Below are 18427 nucleotides of genomic sequence, written 5' to 3'. Positions count from 1 at the left end.
TCGATTTTATAGCTATCACATCACTAGGGAAAAGCGTGCTTACATCATAAATTTTATATTACTTTATATAATGTTTGGTTGTGATAATTATGGATGGATGCAGCAAGAAAAATAGAAATAAATGAAAGTCAAGATTTTAAAATCTTAAGTTTTCAAAATTATTACACAAAGTACAGGATGAATATAAATAACTTTGCAAGCACTCGACTTCCTAGTGAGCATGCTGTTCGAGAAAACGTAATAAAATTTTGTATGCAGGTCTTATAAACAATGTGCTCAAGAATAATGTTAGTGTTTTTTCAGCTCTTATGGTTATTATTTCTTCAGCTCTTATGGTTAGATAAAGAATTTCAGAAATTTCAAACGGGAACAACTACTTTTTTTGTCATCAATTAAAACGTAATACCCACAATAATAAACTCACATTTTAGTTAAAACGATACATTTTAAGCACGATTAGTAGCGACGCTAGACAGAGCTGAATAGAGCAAGTTGCAGCAAATAACTGCGCTTTCTTCATCATTCTTTAGCCGCTAGATCTCCATCACTTCAACATTGACGATTTATAAATGCATTTCTCAAAATAACTCTACGCCATTGTATTTTATTTCCCGTCTGGATAAAAAGAAGTAAACGTTGACAAATTAAAATTTTGAAATTATGTCACTGTAAACGTCAGGAGAGTTCAATAATGGTTTTAATACTATTTTTTAGTTCATACCTTATAATATATTTAGATAAAATTTTATTCTGTTCTCTTGAAAGATATGCATATATCAGCAAATTGTTTTATAATCATCAAGTATTATCAATGATACATAAAGAGGAAGAAATAAGATTCAAGTCTTTTTTTTTTTGCACCATTTGCTACAAATTTTTAACGAGTAATCAACACCATTACAAAGGCATTAAACTGTTTAACGGTTTTTACGGATAACTTAAAGTGTTATTAATTTTGCTGATTGTCTTTTTGTAATGTATATTTACATCGGCAGTTAACATTATCAAAAATATTTAATGAACTTAGACGTATCCTTGATCCATTAAAAAATGCTCAGTAGTAAAAAAAAAATATGGAAAGAACTTGATTACAGATTTCCATTTGTTGTTGGAAATCGAAAACTTAAATCTTTTTTTATTTATTTACACGCATAACTATTTCAAAATTCAATCATTCGTAATTCTATATATATTCAGTTTACCTGAAAACCAGATTCTTTTTGTGCAAGCGTTTCTCGCATTGACATGGACATTCGCATTTCAGCATTCAACCTTTGTTTTCCAAAAGCCACAGCTCCACTTGTAACCATAAGCATTTCTTTTCCCTCATTTTGCAATTGAGAAATCTATGTTCAAATAAATTTTAAAGAAAACATTAGAGAACTACTCATTATTAATTGGAATAAAAAAGCATATGGATATTTAACTGTGTGTAAACAATAATTAGTTTCTTAAAATTAGAGGACAGTTGTAGGCCAGTGATTAGAGAATCGGTTCGGAGGGCCACCGAGAATAGTGCGCCAAAATAAATAAATAAGTAAGTGAATAAATAAGTAAAATTCACCACCGTGAATAACATTTGATCTAATGTTCGGATCTCCAGGTTCTAGCACTCAATCTTAATGGTCTAAATCTTAATGATCTAAAATATGCTAATTAATAAGTGCTGACGATATTTTAAGTTACAATATCAGACAAAACGTATTTTCTCTGAATAAACAAACCTTTTTTTCAAGGGATTCGGATTTTTGATTCAATTTTCGGATTCAAGGGATTCGGATTGATTTAAGAGGACGCTGTACTGCGAGATAAACTTTTCATTGCAAATTCTGTTTCGCATCTTTAACTAATTTCAAATTTTAATAAATAATAAGTGAATTTAGTGTATAGAAAAGGTGAGTATAAAGTATAGAAAAAGTAAGTTGAAGCCCAGAGTAAACCATTTGTTGAAAAAATTTTTCAAAAGATCAAAATTCAAGCAAATTATTATAAGAAAACTTCAATGCGTAATCCTAAGTTATCCTATCATAATTTTTTCTCATTTTGATAATTTGAATATTTCTTTTCAGTATTTGAAACTTTATGGCTTACTCAAGGTTTGCTAGAGCATACTTTTCCTATACTTTAAATTGTAAATTACTTATGAAGGTGAAAGAGAATTTGTGATTAAAAGTTTCTTCCGTGGTATAGCGTCCTTTTAAGTTTTTACTCACTATTACAATTCAACATTTTTCCTAATTTTATGCATTCCATTTATGTATTCAATTTGTAAATTCATTTCAAAAACAGGCGTCTATTTTCAAAACTTCGCAGGCGTGAATGAGAAGATACAAAACTGATTTGAAATATAAAACGCAAAGTTATCAATGAGAAATGGAAAACTAGAGATGAGAAACGAAACTAGAAAAACTACAATAGCCTAGAGAGAAAATATATGAGAAACAGAACAGGATAAAACAGTAACCGATAGGGGGAAATCAGGGTAAAATTCATTTCCCCGCGCTATGTAGAGCTGATGAGCACTTGAGACATATCGATTGTTATTTCTAATTTGAATATTTTTGAAGCGAATAAAATTTTTATTAAGTAATATCTTACCACCTCAGTTTCTTGGCATTATTTTTTTCTAATTAAGAAGGTGTTTTTATGACCATAATGGTATAATTTTCCCCCCTTGTGTGCATTTTGAAAAAAAATTTGAAATACTGCAAGAAGAAAAAGTTCACTCTGAATGGATCAAATTGTCACACATTGAATTTAAACATTCATGTTCCGAATACCTCATCCAAGACATGATAAATATTTAACACCTAATTTAAAGTTGCAGAAATAGGCATCAAAGATGTACTTCATTACATAAACATTTCATTTATAGAAAAATTCAAATGTTCGACCTGAAAAATATAAAATTTTGAAAATCTTGTGATCCCAAAAACTAAAAACAGGTATGTGTTTATTAAATAATGATTTGTGCATAAAATAAATTTTTTAAATTATTTGTTATTGAACTTAATTGAGATTGGAAACATTTCGAATTATAAAGTATAAAATTTTTTTCTCCGTGTTACACTCTGTAGTTATGAATGACAAAATTTTAAATAAATTGGTTGAAAAGTTCTCGAAAAGTGTTACAAGTGTTGAAAAGTGTTATAAGTTGTCTCGAAATTGTTATAAGTATGCAAGAGTTGAAAGTTAAGTTATTAGTTTGAGGTTTAAAACATCTTATGAATGATATAATCTTTTATTTCTTGGAAATTATTTACCTAGAAATAACTTCAAATTTCGTCTTTTCTTATTAAAGAATACGTTATGTAAATAAAAAAAGTCTATCTTATAATTCACAAAAAAATGTTTAATTATACGAGGGGTCCTAAAATTCCCGCACGACGTAATTTTGATAGAAAACACAAGATTTTGATTTTAAAAAATATATCGTGAATTGTTTATTTATTTATAAAGTATACAGTATAGAGTTTTAGGTGGAACTGCCTTTCGGGTAATAGAGGTATGGTTATTACCTCAAACGAAATCTTTTGTTGAAATTTTCAACTATTGTTCAGCAAAGCTGTGGTTCAATTTCATTGAGATGGTGCACTCAATTTCCAACTCAAGGCACGGTTTATCGTTGACATAAACCTTCTATGCTAATACAATTCATTCAGCTGCTTTAGCACTTTGCTTTGATATTATTTCTTTCGTTTTAATGGCCATTGACGATTCCTTTTTTATTTATTTATTACTCCTGTATATATATGTATATATATATACAAATTAACATGAAAAACATGAATAAAGTAAAAAACTAAATGGTAGAGAAACAAGAATGGTGAAAGCAAATAGTCGTTATCAAGACACATCTAATTGCTATAAATGCGATATTTCTGAATAAAGAATATTTATCCTAAGATAAAAATTATTCTTTATATGTGCCGATATCGCAAAAAACCTTATGTTGTAAAAGATCATGAAATAAAAGAAAAATGTAAAAAGAAATCGAACTTACCGGTGGGAATTAAAGCGCGGTTTAGGTTTAAAAGTACAATAATAAAACAGTTAACAAAAATCGCGAAGATGTAAAATATTGGAAGTTGTGCTTATAGCTTGAATCAAATAAAATAAAATTAAAAAAATATATATTTGATCGAAGAAGAAGAAAAAAATTTTTAGTAAAATATTAGTGCTGCCATCTATGAGAAAAAATTAAAAATTGAAAAATTGAAAAAGTAATAAAAATGTTTAACGAATTGATTAAATTAGCAGACTAAAAAAAAAAATCATCCATAGGGAAATTAATTTAAAAGTCAGTCTGTACTATTGGATAGAAAGCCGTTTATAGACTTTATCCTTCATTCAAAAAACCTTACATAATTTTACAGATTACACATATCCATCTTTCATAGGGTGACTTATTTAAAAATCAGGGCCTGCATACAGGAATAGAAAACCGTTTATAGGTTTTATCCTTCATTCATACAACCTTACATAATTTTAAAGTATACACGTATCACCAGCATTCATTTGGGGTGGTTCTTTACGAACCAGAGCCCATTCCACTTATACAAAAATAATAAATAAATAAATAAACTGTTTATTATACTGGACAATTAAAATTAAATTAATTTTAAGAGGCTACAAATACTAAAAAGTAACTAAAAAATATTTAACTAATCCAGTATAAAAGGTCATACATCCAAACTATTCCGTCCAGTGGCTTTAGGAATAGTTTATCATAGTTAGTTCCTACCTTGAAAATATATATATATATATATATATATATATATATATATATATATATATATATATATATATATATATATATATATATATATATATATAATAAAAAAAGAAAAACCATTTAGGAATAAATTTTTTTAAAAATTTATAAGAAGCTAGAAAACAAAAATAGGAAAAGATATAATCGCGTCGTCAGCTCACACTATTACATCCGCAAATGAGAGTGCTTTCTAATATTGTATGAATATAGCCAAAGCAAAATATGTCAATTCATTAGTCGAACTTACACTAAAGTTACTCACGCTATTGTGTTAATATAGTTGCTTTGACAATATTTATACAATATTAATAGCATTATAATTTGCGGATATAATCATGCGAACTGATGATGAGATTATATTTTTTCCTTTTGTGTTTTTTTTTCTGACTTTTTATTTTTGTAATTTTTTTTTTAAATATTTTTCAAAAAAAGTATCTTTTAATAATTGTTCTTTTTAATAATTATCTTATTTTAAGGGTTCTATGTATTTGCAGCTTATGCGCAGTAAATAAAACAATATTTTAAATACATCATTTCATTAGCCACAACATAATAAGGTGATTAACTTTATTTTCCAATTTTTTTTCAGTGCTGTTCCAATTATGTAAAATAGTGTATCCGATTTTAAATGTTGCTATATTATGTCAACAGAAACTCGTAGCCCTTTATATAGTTAGATATAACTATATAAAGGGCTACTATATAAGACAATAAATGCGTTTATTAACATGACTAACTTAATGATAAAGTAGAGTTTTCTTATGCAATTATCTCTTAAAAGAAACAAATTGTAATATAATTCCGAAGATTTTTTGAAGTACTTGTTTTATCTCTCAATTTTTTTTCATTGCCATCGCAGACTATACAATTGACTCTGATGAATTATATTACAATTTCTAGACTTCATATTGGACGTTGAAATAGGTGAAAAACAGTTTGCTAACTGCTTTAATTTTACAAGATTTGCTATTTTCTTCATTTTGTAACTGTTAGCAACTAGAAAGAAATTGTCAAAGTTTTTTTTTAATGAATTTTTTTTTTGATTTTTATTTTCTTCTTCTCCTTTTTTGCTTTTTTCAATACATAGGAATGATAAGGAAAAAGAAAGCTGAAGTTTACACGTGATAGAGAAAGTACATATATTAGATAAATTTGGAGGGCAAGATTTTTTTCATTGCGGTACTTAAGAAATTGATCAAGATTTACAAACGAATAAAAATATTTAACACACCTATGTAGTTTTTAATTACGATTATATTACGAACGATTATATTACGATTATATTACGATTTTTAATTACGATTTATATTACGAACTGAAACATCATTGATTATGAGCAAAATGTTCGGAAATCAATAATTATTATAAAAATTCGATAAGATCATAAAATCGATATTATTATAAAATCATAAATTTTAATTATCTTTTTACATTCAAGGTTTTAGCAAAATTGCTAAAGCTGCGACACACTCATAAAAATTGGTTTAACGTTGAAACATAATACTGGTACTTTGAACCATGTTACTGTGAATTTGTGCAACTGTAACAAAATATCACATTAAACCATGTTCTCTTATCGCTCCATAGAAATAATTTAGTGAATTTTTTTTAAAGAAAAGATAACTAATAAATAGAAAAGATAATTTAAACAAAAAATGTTTTTGATGGTAATGAAAGAGCCATAAAAAATATTTGTGAAAGGGTCATCGGTGTCCCATTTGCGACAAAAAGTTACGACCGGAGTTTCTCCACGTACAAAATCTTTTTTTTTTTTTTATTCATCCAATCATGGATGCAGAAAAACTAACTGTATTTTCTATTTACAAATGGTCCTGCACCAGCCGCGGTGGTACTTAAATATTCCCGAAGTGCTGGCGTAAAATATTCTCAGTGGTAGACGGAGGTTAGAATCCTCTTGTCTTCGTGCTAACCGTGTTAGGTTTTTGTGGTATACCTCAGCATTTAAATCAAATACGGGTTAGTTCCGTCAAAATTTCCTCCAAAAAGACTAGGCTATCCCAATGCTTAATCTAGGAGTTCCTCCGTCTTCTGTTTTTGGGATCAAAATTAGAAGACTACGAAGTTGAACATTGTTAGTCGTAAACATAAAAATGGGTTAGCTGTTCGACGCCATTTATAAAATAAAATAAACGTACCTCTAATTTTTATGGGCCGAAACATCCACCTATCTAGAATTGGATAAGAGAAAAATGACCCTTTATAGTAATGACAGTTTACTGATTCGTGAGGATAAAATTGGCCTGAAACACTTTTGTTTAAAAAGTGTTTAAGCAGTAAAAATAAAAATGTCAAAACTACCAGGAGGTTAAAAATAATGATTTTTTCTCCTTTAGATTGATAGATTAACGGTAAAAAACAAAATTATTATTGTAAATTACTGACCTGTTCTACAATGGATGCCAATCTTCCTAGCGCCACTCCTGATTGATCCTTTCTAGTCACAACAGCTGATCCAAGTTTAACAACAATTCGTCTAGCATCTCGCAATTGGCTGCGATATTTCAAAGGTCTTATTTTATTATCATCGTTGCCTAATTCCTCGTGAATATTCGATCTAATCGCAGAGAGGCCGCGTCGATTACTGTGCACAAAACGACTATATATACGAAAAGATTTGCTAGTATTACATAAAATCGTCTTTTCCCACATCGCGGCCACCTGAAAATGGATAAAACATAAAGTAACTGATAGTTTCAATAATCGTAAGTCAACAAACTAATAAAAATTTAGTAAACACCTGCTTTTTGACGTAATGTATTCGACAACACTGTGCTCGTTCAGCTGGATTGATCTTGTTAAAAATATCTTATTAAAAATATCTTATTAAAAATATTTACAGAAGCGTGTATTTTATTTTCGTTTTTTTCTGAGGGAAAGTTAGTAATAGGATTAATTCAGGGGCCCGGCAGTGCTAGGTTTTCCAGATCAGATTCAATTACTAAAAAATATTGATTTCTTTTAATTAAAAACGAAATTATCTCTATATTAAAAGAAAGGGAGAGCCTTTGTTTGCCGTCATCGCTATTTTAAAAGAAATCTTCTCCCTCTCATAACGCAGAAACTATCGGATGAAAGAAATAGAAAAATACTCACATTTTTCGTGGAAAGCGAAGAAATATCCTGATACGAAAATGTTATTGATGTTGATATTAATTTTTGAGTTATTTTTCGCAAAGGCTAGAAATTTTTTTATTTTTGCTCCGCGTTATTTAGTTCGGCGAAAACTAATAGCAGTAAAATTAGGATTTTTTTTCCAGCCACATTCTCATATGTCTGAAGATGAAAAGCATGCATCACTTTTATTAAATTTTTAACTTCTCCACCCCACCAATCGAATAGTTTTGAGACAAAAACTCAGATTCATTAAAAAAAATAAATGTAAAAAAAAAAAAATGAAATAAATATATATATCTATATATAGCATCGAACCAAACCATATGATCGTTACACTGAGCTATGACACTTAATTTTCTATACACTTAATAGATTGTAAATTGAATTACACAGGGTATTCCGTTAAAACCACCTTAAATATAAATTTAAGAATCCGCATCAGAAACTAAAACAGAACAATATGCTCACAGGGGGTCGCATATTACTATTTAATAGAGGAAAAAACAAAAACGCTAATTTGCGATTCTCAATATGCTCATTTTCATTTTCTGAAAGTATTTTTAAAAAATTAAAAAAATAAGTGCAATTTAATATTTTTGTACATTCTCCACTTCTTTCAGCACCTAAACTCATTTATGTTTCTTAGTTAAAAGACGAAAATATTCAGGAATATTTCTTACCTTTACTGAATCATTCTAAACACACCATTTTGCAATTATGTTATAGTTTTAACGACGCTCTACTTAGTCTCTGCTGAGCAGTTTTCATCAAAATATACTAAGATTTCAAGTTAGTAGTAATTTATTGTTTTTAGTACGATAAGGAGCAGAAAGCATTACTAATGTATTGATTGTTTAGCTCATTCTTTATTTAAGACTTACTTTTGAAAGTGGAAGGATTGGTTTGATAATTGTTTTAATCAGTACTTGTTGGTAAACACAACAATCTTATCTACATTTTTTTATAGTTTAAATTTCTAATCAGACTCTATTTCAAATTAAATGGTTAACTATGCTGTCTACCTCAGTGCATTTTTTTAAAGTAGGTTATTGGTTAAAGAGATTTGTTATTAATTAAGACCACTCTTAATTTATATTTGTCCAAAAGTGCGTAAACTCAACCTTATGAAACTAGTTTTTCTGTGGATTTCACAAGCAATATTTTGTACTTCCGCTTTTATAAAATTTGCTTATTATGATGTTTATAAAGTAGAGAATAATTGTTTATCTAAATGCAAAGCAAGAATTAATCTATGCATAATATGTCAAAACTTTGTATTTTAATACAAAATAAAAATTTTGAAAAGAATGAATAAATATATTAATATATGTTTCGATATTAGTTATTTTAGGATATTGAGTAATTTGGATATTAGTGATTTTAGGATTTCAGTCTTATATAGGTGAATTATACGTTATTCAGTAGTTCAGTTAGTTATGGTATTTTAAATGTGCCTTAAAAAATAAGAAGAATTTATTATACGTATTATTTACTTATTTAATTGCCTGTTTGAACTTAAAAAATATTTAGAAATTTGAATCATGTACCTTTATTCAGTTTTCTAAGTCTAAAAAAGCTCATTAGTAAATATGCGATAAAATAATATTACAATAAGTTTATCCTCTGTTTTCTTCAGTTTTTTTTTTATTCTTTTTTTTTTTTTTAAAAAAAAATAAGAAAACATTACGAAAAATTTATGTATTAGCTATCTTTGGAACAAGCTCATTGTGGTAAAAGTAATACATGCTTGCAAATATTAATTAGTTTCCCTTTCTAATTAAATGATTAAAAAAATTTTGATTTGAAATATTTACAAATATTTACATTAGGTAAACAAAATGTTTACATAAAATACAATCAGGTTATTACAAATGTTTGAATAGTTTCTGAGCCGTTGTATGTTAAAATATCCATTATATCTTTAAATTATTGTAGTATTTTTAAATTTCCGTTGTATTTTTATATTTTTGTTGCATTTTTAAATTTCCGTTGTATTTTTAAATCTTTGCTGTATTTTTGAATTTCCGTTTTTCATTTTTAAATTTCCATTATTCGAGATCAGTTTAACTGATTTCGTAAAATTTTGAATTTTTTTTAAATACATAATTACTTAGTTTGAAATAAAAATGAAAATGTCATGACGTGTTTACTTCACAATAATTAGTAAATTAAGTAATAAATAATTATTAAAAATTATTTGTGGCTTAGAACTATCATTAGAAAAACAATTTTAGGATTGTGAAAGAAATCGCCTCTTAAAATAATTCCCTAATTTTACAAATATTAAATTGTTTATTTAATAGCTACTATAATACGCATAAACCATATCTCGTTAAAACTTACTTGTTACAAAAACTGAAATTATGCTTCCTTAGAAAAGCAAAACAGAAACCAATTGATCTGGAAATTAAAAAACGTTAATGAAAATGGATTGATCACGTTCTACGTAAACCTGAAAAATTTAAGGAAAAACAGGTTTTTGATTAAAACCCTCAGGGCAATAGAAAAAGAGGAATACCTAAAAAATACTTGGCTCAAGACGATTATAAACGAATTGAAAACAATAGGAAAGACATGAAGAGAGGCAATATATCTGGTCACAAATAAAGTGAGATGGAAAGCTGCGATGGAGCCCCTATGATTCAATTCGGAGTAAAAAAGTATATCTATGTATATAATGCGTATATCTTTCTATAAAAATATAAAAAAAATACATATTATGTAATCAAATGTAATGGTGGTATTTTTCTCAGTTTTTCATATATCCTAATCCTAGACTTGTTTCACAAACAAGATTCAGCATTTTTTTTTTTTTTTTTTAAAATATTTGTACTCACAGCAGAAGGTCAGTCTTATGAAAAACTTATCCAAGTTGCTTGCGATAACGCAGACAGACAGGAAATTTTCATTCATAAAAAAGAAGAAAAATAAATCATGTATAAAAAATTTACGTTTTTATTAAGGTAATTTGTTAAGCACCAAAGCTCTTACTTCAGCAACACGTCTTTTTTCCAATAAGATTAAGCTAAAACTATTTATTCCCCAGAATTTATTCTAGAAAAACAAAATATTTGTGTCAACCATAATATAATAGTTTAAATATCTTTATATTCATCTAATATCATGTTAAAGCAGATTTTTTAGATATAAAGTTATAACTAACTCTAAAATATCCAATTAAATTAAGTGTAACTATCTTGCAACTTTTTTCATAAAGACATTTTTCACATAAATATGGAAAGATTCTTTGGCGAGGAATGGGTAAACGCATCATTTAGACTAAAAAGGGAAAAAGGAATTAAAACTGACCAATGACTAAATAGATTTTGAAGTTCATGACTGCTGATGAAATCACAATTGAAACAGCCTATAAAAGACTTCCTTTACTGTTTGAATCGCTGTGAAATTTTCAAAATATCAATATCTTTTCTTTCTTCACGATGAAGCCGCATGCACATTTAAGAACATTTTCCAAAAAGTGCATGTTGAAACTCATATAAATTAGAAAGATATAGTGAAGTTGAAAGAGATTTTTCGTCAATTTCAAAGAGCGTTTAATTGAAAGGCACTTCTCAAATGATGGGAACTATTGAAACAGTTTATAAGATATAGTGAAGTTGAAAGAGATTTTTCGTCAATTTCAAACAGCGTTTAATTGAAAGGCACTTCTCAAATGATGGGAACTATTGAAACAGTTCATAAAAATTAGAAAGATATAGTGAAGTTGAAAGAGATTTTTCGTCAATTTCAAAGAGAGTTTAATTGAAAGACACTTCTCAAATAATGGGAACGACAATGTTAATGACAGCTGATTTTGAATTCTGCTGATACTTATATCACAAGCATTAAACATTCACTTGTAATGCTAAATACCTTTCTATTTAAAACGTTAACTCCATAAAAACTCTTTTATTTAATTTCAAGACATCAGATTATCTAAAATAACAAATTTACTGGAAACTAACTATCGATGCTGTGATTGTTAAATTTAACAATAATTGTTGTTAAAGCTTTCGAGAATTAACTTAAAGCAACGCGTTTTATGCTTGCAGAAACCCTAACTTACGCAATGACTACTAAAAATTTTACGGCATGTGTATTAACATTAAAATTTTCATTGTATGTAATGCATTTTGTATTATGTTCATAATTTTTGATTGACTGAAAGATAACATGAAACTTTTAAAGAAAAACCATAAAATTTTGATCAAGATCCTGTAATAAACGCTGTTGGGTAACTTTATTTTTTTGTTTATCGGGTATTGTGACTGGTTTTAAGCAGGCAATATAGTAACAATTCAAAATTACAAAGGTGAAGAGACGAATGTTTATTTATCTCAGGTAAAAAAGAAAATAACTTGTATGAGTTATTCTTTAATCTCACTTTCTGCATGTTTCAAGACAGCGTTGATAACATTATACATAAAACAAAAAAACACAATAGTTCTAATCTGAAATTAATAATCGCAGTTCTAAAGGGGTTAATGAAATTAAAACAATACATATTCTAACAAAGGCAATTTTTTTTTAAAAAGGAAAGAAAAAGAAAGGATGTTTTATTGAACCAGTTAAAAGAAAAATGGTCATATCTTGCCATTAATGATGCAGAAAATAACTCTTAAAAATATTTTCGCTCGAAATATTAATTTGAAATAAATAATAATGAACACTTCTCTAATCTAATAATGATAATAATAATAATAATAGTAATAATAGCAATAATGTGTGCTAATTTTTTCTCATAAATGCAAATGTAAAAATAATTAAGTTAATGTGCTGTAAACATGGATTAAGTGAGATATAAATATTTCATTGAAATTCTTAAATGCTCAATTTCCTTTTTAATCAGTCAGTATTAGCGAAAATGCACACAGTGCACAAAATTGGGACCCGAAATAATTTTTTAACTAACTATCAGAACTTTCAAGTACTAACAAGGAAATAGTATTAAATAAACATCTTTATATCAAAGCAAACTTTTTTACATAGATTTCGAGGCTATATTGATTACTTTAAGTCATAAACCAATTTGAATTTCAGAAAACCATTTTAAGACAATATTATACACAAAGAAATAAATACTTAAAGAATATTTTTTCACATGGAATTATATTTGATTAAAATAAATAAAATAGTTTTCGAACGTCTTCTGTAAATATTTTTTGTTTACATAAATTGTTCCAGGGATACGACAAAATACGCAAAATAAGATTAATATTAAGGAGCTCAAACTTTCAACCTCTCTCTTTTCAAACTATTAGAACCAAATTTTCCAATTTCTGACTACCATATTTGGAGAGTCAAATATACAAAACATCAAAAAAATGTAGTACGTCTGTTCTTAAGAAGGTGATTATCTATAATGTTACGAAGACATAATGAATATCTGGATATTAGATAAGGCTGCGTCAATGAAATAAAGTTGAAAAATAGGTTTTCAAGAAAATGGTTACTTTAAGTCATCCACCAATTCGAATTTCAGAAAACCATTTTAAGACAATATTGTGCACATAGTGTGACAATCATTTGAGAATTAGATGGTTTTTAATAACGGAAGCTTAGAGCTGATGATCCATAATATTTAAAAGGAAATTGAATTGAATTTTAATTGCTTAATTTTTATCTTCGTAAATAAAATATATAAGAAGCAAAAAATAATAAATTGACTCTATTTTTGTATGTAGTACTTCGGTACTTTATTTGGTACTTTCTTATCACCTTTAAAATTCTCGAACTACAATAATTCAATTTTTCAAATGTACTTATTTCATAGCTCAAATTTTAGAGCATATAAGAAATATAGCATTTAAAAGTCTTACAGTAAAATTATTTAAAAATATTTTTTCTCGATATGTTAATTGGAAAAAAAATCAGAGATTTACTTTATTTGCTGATATTTCAAATCCCGGATAAATACAAATGTATCGATACTGATTTGCTAATAATTAATCAACAATGATAATTTAGCATTATTTTTTATCGATATTCATAATCATCATCATAACCATCAGTGATAATCTTATCGATTATCATTTTTCATAATTTCAATGAGATATTTTCTATTACATTATACTCTGTTTAAGTATTTTCTATATAGCAATTTTTAAAACAAATCAACGCAAACAACTTATAGAATTTTTCTTCCATAATGCCAATTTTTTATGAAAGATAAAGCATTCTTATTAGCTCCAATAAGTATGGTATTTAGACATGTAAATAAATAATTTAGTTAAACAAAGAGAGTAAATAAGGCTATAAATAAATAATAAGACTCCATAAAATCCTCAACTGATACAACATAACTTTCCATTTACCGTTAATGAAGAACAGCAGTTCGAATAAAATTATATTCTAAACACGCAAACGATATTTATTTTTTTCATTTTACCTTTCGAAATTAAAGATATCTTGACATTGATTTAAACTTTAAACACTGTCTTTGAAATTGAATTATGTTATCGGTGTAGTTCAAATATGCATTGCATGCAACATCGTCTTAATTATGTTTAATAAAAAAAGGGGGAGAATTAATTTGAAAATGCCGGCCAGGTGGCCGAGCGGTTAGCGTGCCTGACTGCGGAGCCAGTGGCTGCGGGTTCGAATCCCGCTCTGGGCATGGATGTTTCCTTCTCTCTATCTGTGTTCTACGTCCTTTCTCCTTTATGTGCGAATGTGCAAATGTGACCCGCCCTATAAACGGGTTGTAGTAGTGTGACTTGGGCGATGCTGCTCCACCGCCGTGGCTTCGCCACAGGTGCCCACTGGGTAACGAAAAGAGAGTTAGCAGTTCTGGCACTTTCTGTGGCCAATGGACAATAGTTCCAAGTGCCCGCCATTAAAAAAAAAAAAAATTTAAAATATTCACTTTTTTCTAGAACTTACACTTTTATAAACATTATATTTAATATTCCTCAATAGACTTTCTGATAAACCTTTTTTGACCAAACTATGAACTACTAAGTTTTATCAGAATGAGTTGGCACACAAAATTTGTCAACAGCATTTAGGTGCGTAACATTATACTAACCTAACTTTTCACTCAAATTCTACATTGCATGATCAGAAAATAGATTTTTTTAGCTATAAGAAATATAAAAAATCTCATATCATAATAAGTAACGTTGATCTATCGGCCAATTATTGGACCATTATAAACTTGCACCATTTTTGTAACGGGTCGATAACTGTAAAACTGAAAAGGACCTATATAATTGTGGCTTATTGATCAGTGGTTTGCCCGATATAAAACGCATTGCTTTTGTAATAGGTAATTGCAATAATAATTATAATAATTTTGTAATAGGTTTTGTAATTTTGTAAATCGTAAATATACGATAGGCAGCTATCGGGAAAATGTGTTGGTAAAACTGAAAAAGTTGTGATATTTTTAGTGATATGAAATACACTATCACTCATTTCAAAATAAGTTACGTTTGTCACATATCGGCCAGTTATGGGACCATTATACACTGGCATCATTTTTGTGGCCAGGCTATAAAGTGTGATCGATATCAGTATAACAGAAAAGGGCCGATGCAGTTGTGCCTTATCTGTCAGTAGTTGACCTAGTATTAAATTTCACCGTTTCTTTACTGGGTCGCCATCGGTAAAATTTAAATGAGTTGGTAAAACTGAAAGGGTCGTAATAATTGTGACATGCTTACAATAATATACTGAATACAATGATATGCGATACTGAACCAACAACGTTGATAGAGTTGACTCCAGCTGCCAGTCAGTCATTTCGGCTAACGATGAAAACAGTTAAAAAATTTTTAGTACTTTCATCAGTAATAATGAAGCGTAAACTGAAATTAGTAATTGGTATTCCACAAGTTACATTTTTACTGTATGATTAAATAAGCTTCGATGACCTAAACAAATATGTAGTCTAAAGATAGCAATCAGGAGTTCAAAACAAATATCGAAGAGATATTCGAGAGGTATGAATAAATAAGTTTGTTTCAATGCGAAAAAAAAAATCTTACCTCTAAATTGTTAAATTTCAGCTAAAATAAAGGGTTTTTAAATTTGAAAAGAAAAAAGTGCTTGAAAATAATAGACTATTAAAAAAAAATTGGGAACTTGGGCTTTTTCCGATGAATTCAAACGTTTTCCGTAATTCACCAATCGGAATTAAAATTCGTAGAAGTGTATTTTACAATATATGATGCAATGATCAATATTTTTATTAAAAATAAAATTTTTGTCTACAGACAACGTTCTAAAAAGATATTATTACCCTTTTTTACTCCCAACGTCTGATACAGAAATGAATGGATGCATTTTTGCAAGTGAATAGTGCACCATAGTATCGTAATTCGCATGTTTTTGATAAATTTAAGAAATTAAATAAAGAAAGAAAGAAAAGAGGGGTGCATTGAAAGTAATAAACATTTTCCGCTTAAAAAAAGTTTTGAGAATGAATTTAGTGAAAGTAATACTTAATATTTTTATTTAGTTTTAAAATATATAATAAATTTGTTTCAGAAATAAAAAGAATGAATTTTTATGCTTTATAATTGCACAAAACGCTTTTATTTATTTTTGTTGTTGTTAAAATTCAAATTAGGTTTTTCAATAGTTAAAATTGATTTGTGCTCCTAAAAACGTTACATTACTAAATATTGCAAAAAAAGAGGTACTTACGCAGCACAGCAGTAAAATATTTGATCTTTAAAAAAGGTGTTACTTGAAAACGTATACAAATAGATTTTTACCAGTTAAGATAAAAGAACAACCAAAGTAGCAACACTTTAAAACGTGATAATGCAAAGCTATCTTAGGGAAAGTCGAATTCCCTCTAAGAGACAAATCTTTATTATCACACCAAATTAGAACAAAGAAGGAACATCGTTTCGATTCAAAGTTCTTTAACTTGACTCAACTTTTGCGTCATTCATTTAAATAACAATTGATAGGATACGAGATTTAACTTCATATAAAAAATAAAGCACATACAAACAATATTTGGGCAGTTCTCAATAGGCCAGAGTTGGTTTATTCTTCTTCTATATTCTTTGCGCGAGTCCCGCAAAATGAAATAAATAATAAAAAAATTAAAAGCTGCATTTTTCAAGTGGACTTTAAAGATAAAGTAATTTTATTCTTTCACACCTGGAACATAAAACGATTGTACGCAATTTTAAGAAATCAAAAGACGTAGGGAAGCAAGCGCTAGTGATAGAAGTTTATTACAAAAGTGATGGACATTACTTTTTTCATTTCAGTTGAGAGAAAAATCGAATTATTTTAGTCTACTTGGAAGAAGTTGTTTTTAAAATGTTTAATTTAATTTTATTATTTTTTTCTTTTTTGTTTTACATCTGTTAGTTTTCTTATCTCATACAAAAATCGAAATTTTGAGAAAAAAAATCGAGAAAATTTATCTCACAACATTTATAAAACAGCTGTAACTAGTTTTGTAATCCGGCAAAGAGCTCCAGTGAAAATTGAGCACTTTAGATACTAGGAAAGTGGTCGAAATTTTCATTGATAATGAATTCTATTTTAAAATAAATACTCCCTGTTACGAATTATAGAACGATCAAAACTTGCATCATGATCAAACTTGGTATTCATATGTTTGGTTGAGATATGAATACTTTAACAAGTGCAAAATATATATCTATATATAGCTTAATTGGTTTTGTAATGACAACTTGCCAAGCTGTTTAAGCCACAAATATCAACTTGTAAAATCCTTGTTCGGTCACGAGTAACGTACAGTGCGCAAAATAAAATGAAAATCACCATGAAAACTTTTGTTCTAATGTTCAGATTTTCACGATCTAAGTACCGATCCTAATGATTTAGAGGTGTGACCCCAAACATGGTAATTAATTAGGACAAACTGTTATTTAAATTACAGAATCTGCCGCAAAAATGTATTCTCCTTGAATAAACATAACTCTTTTCGACGAATTAGGAATTCTGATCCTCAAAATATCAAGCCGTAATCTTATTTTTTATATTTTATAACCGTCGTTGAACAGCCGACTCAATTCTATGGGTTTACGACTACTAATGTTCAACTCCTTAGCCTTGTAATTTTGCACCCAACCCAGAAGACAATGGAACTCCTGGATCGAGTATTGGGAGAAATTTGCTTTCGTGGAGGACTTTTTGATGGAGCCAACCAGCATTTGCGTTACATGAAGAGGAAGACCACAAGAACCTCCCACGGTTAGCCTGACGGCAAGGGGACTCTAACCCATGATCCGTCTACCACTGAGGATATTTCAGCACTGTGGTCGGTGCAAGTCGGATGCGGAATTCGTATCTACTGGGATTCGAACCTGGTTCACCTCATTGGAAGGCCAACGCTCTATCCCCTGAGCCATCGCGGCTCCAAACCGTAATCCTGAAAGTATGGTCTCATTAGCTTGGTCAGGAGAGTGGTCGAAAATTTTAACATCTTAATCATAATTTTACTTTTTGCTTATTTCGCCATATCTTGAAAACTTTCTAAGCTAATCAAAAAACGTTTGCACACAATTATAAATTTGTTGTGTAGTG

At 28.5% G+C, this 18427-nt stretch overlaps 1 protein-coding gene across 3 annotated transcripts in view; it reads right to left on the bottom strand.

The window, feature by feature from the left end:
- Nucleotides 1–16991, bottom strand: part of P5CS (Delta[1]-pyrroline-5-carboxylate synthase) — a 57945-nt gene extending 40954 nt beyond the window's left edge. The window contains exons 1-3 of one of the 3 annotated variants that reach the window (XM_016073032.4): nt 16871–16991; nt 7178–7453; nt 1203–1346 (exon numbers count right to left, since the gene is read on the bottom strand). In XM_016073032.4, coding sequence (XP_015928518.1) covers nt 1203–1346; nt 7178–7444 — 411 coding nt within the window. In that variant the 5' untranslated portion in view covers nt 7445–7453; nt 16871–16991. Of the gene's footprint in view, nt 1–1202; nt 1347–7177; nt 7454–8589; nt 8799–16558 lie in introns of those variants that run through there. The other 2 variants (XM_016073030.4, XM_016073031.4) reach the window with 2 other exon arrangements.
- Between the last annotated feature and the right edge of the window lie 1436 nt (nt 16992–18427).

The sequence above is a fragment of the Parasteatoda tepidariorum genome, chromosome 11, assembly GCF_982258835.1.
Source record: "Parasteatoda tepidariorum strain Cologne lab strain chromosome 11, Ptep-v5.0, whole genome shotgun sequence".
NCBI classification, from domain to species: Eukaryota; Metazoa; Arthropoda; class Arachnida; order Araneae; family Theridiidae; genus Parasteatoda; species Parasteatoda tepidariorum.
Note: the sequence above shows the minus strand (reverse complement) of the source record. Positions and strands in the feature narration are given on the sequence as shown.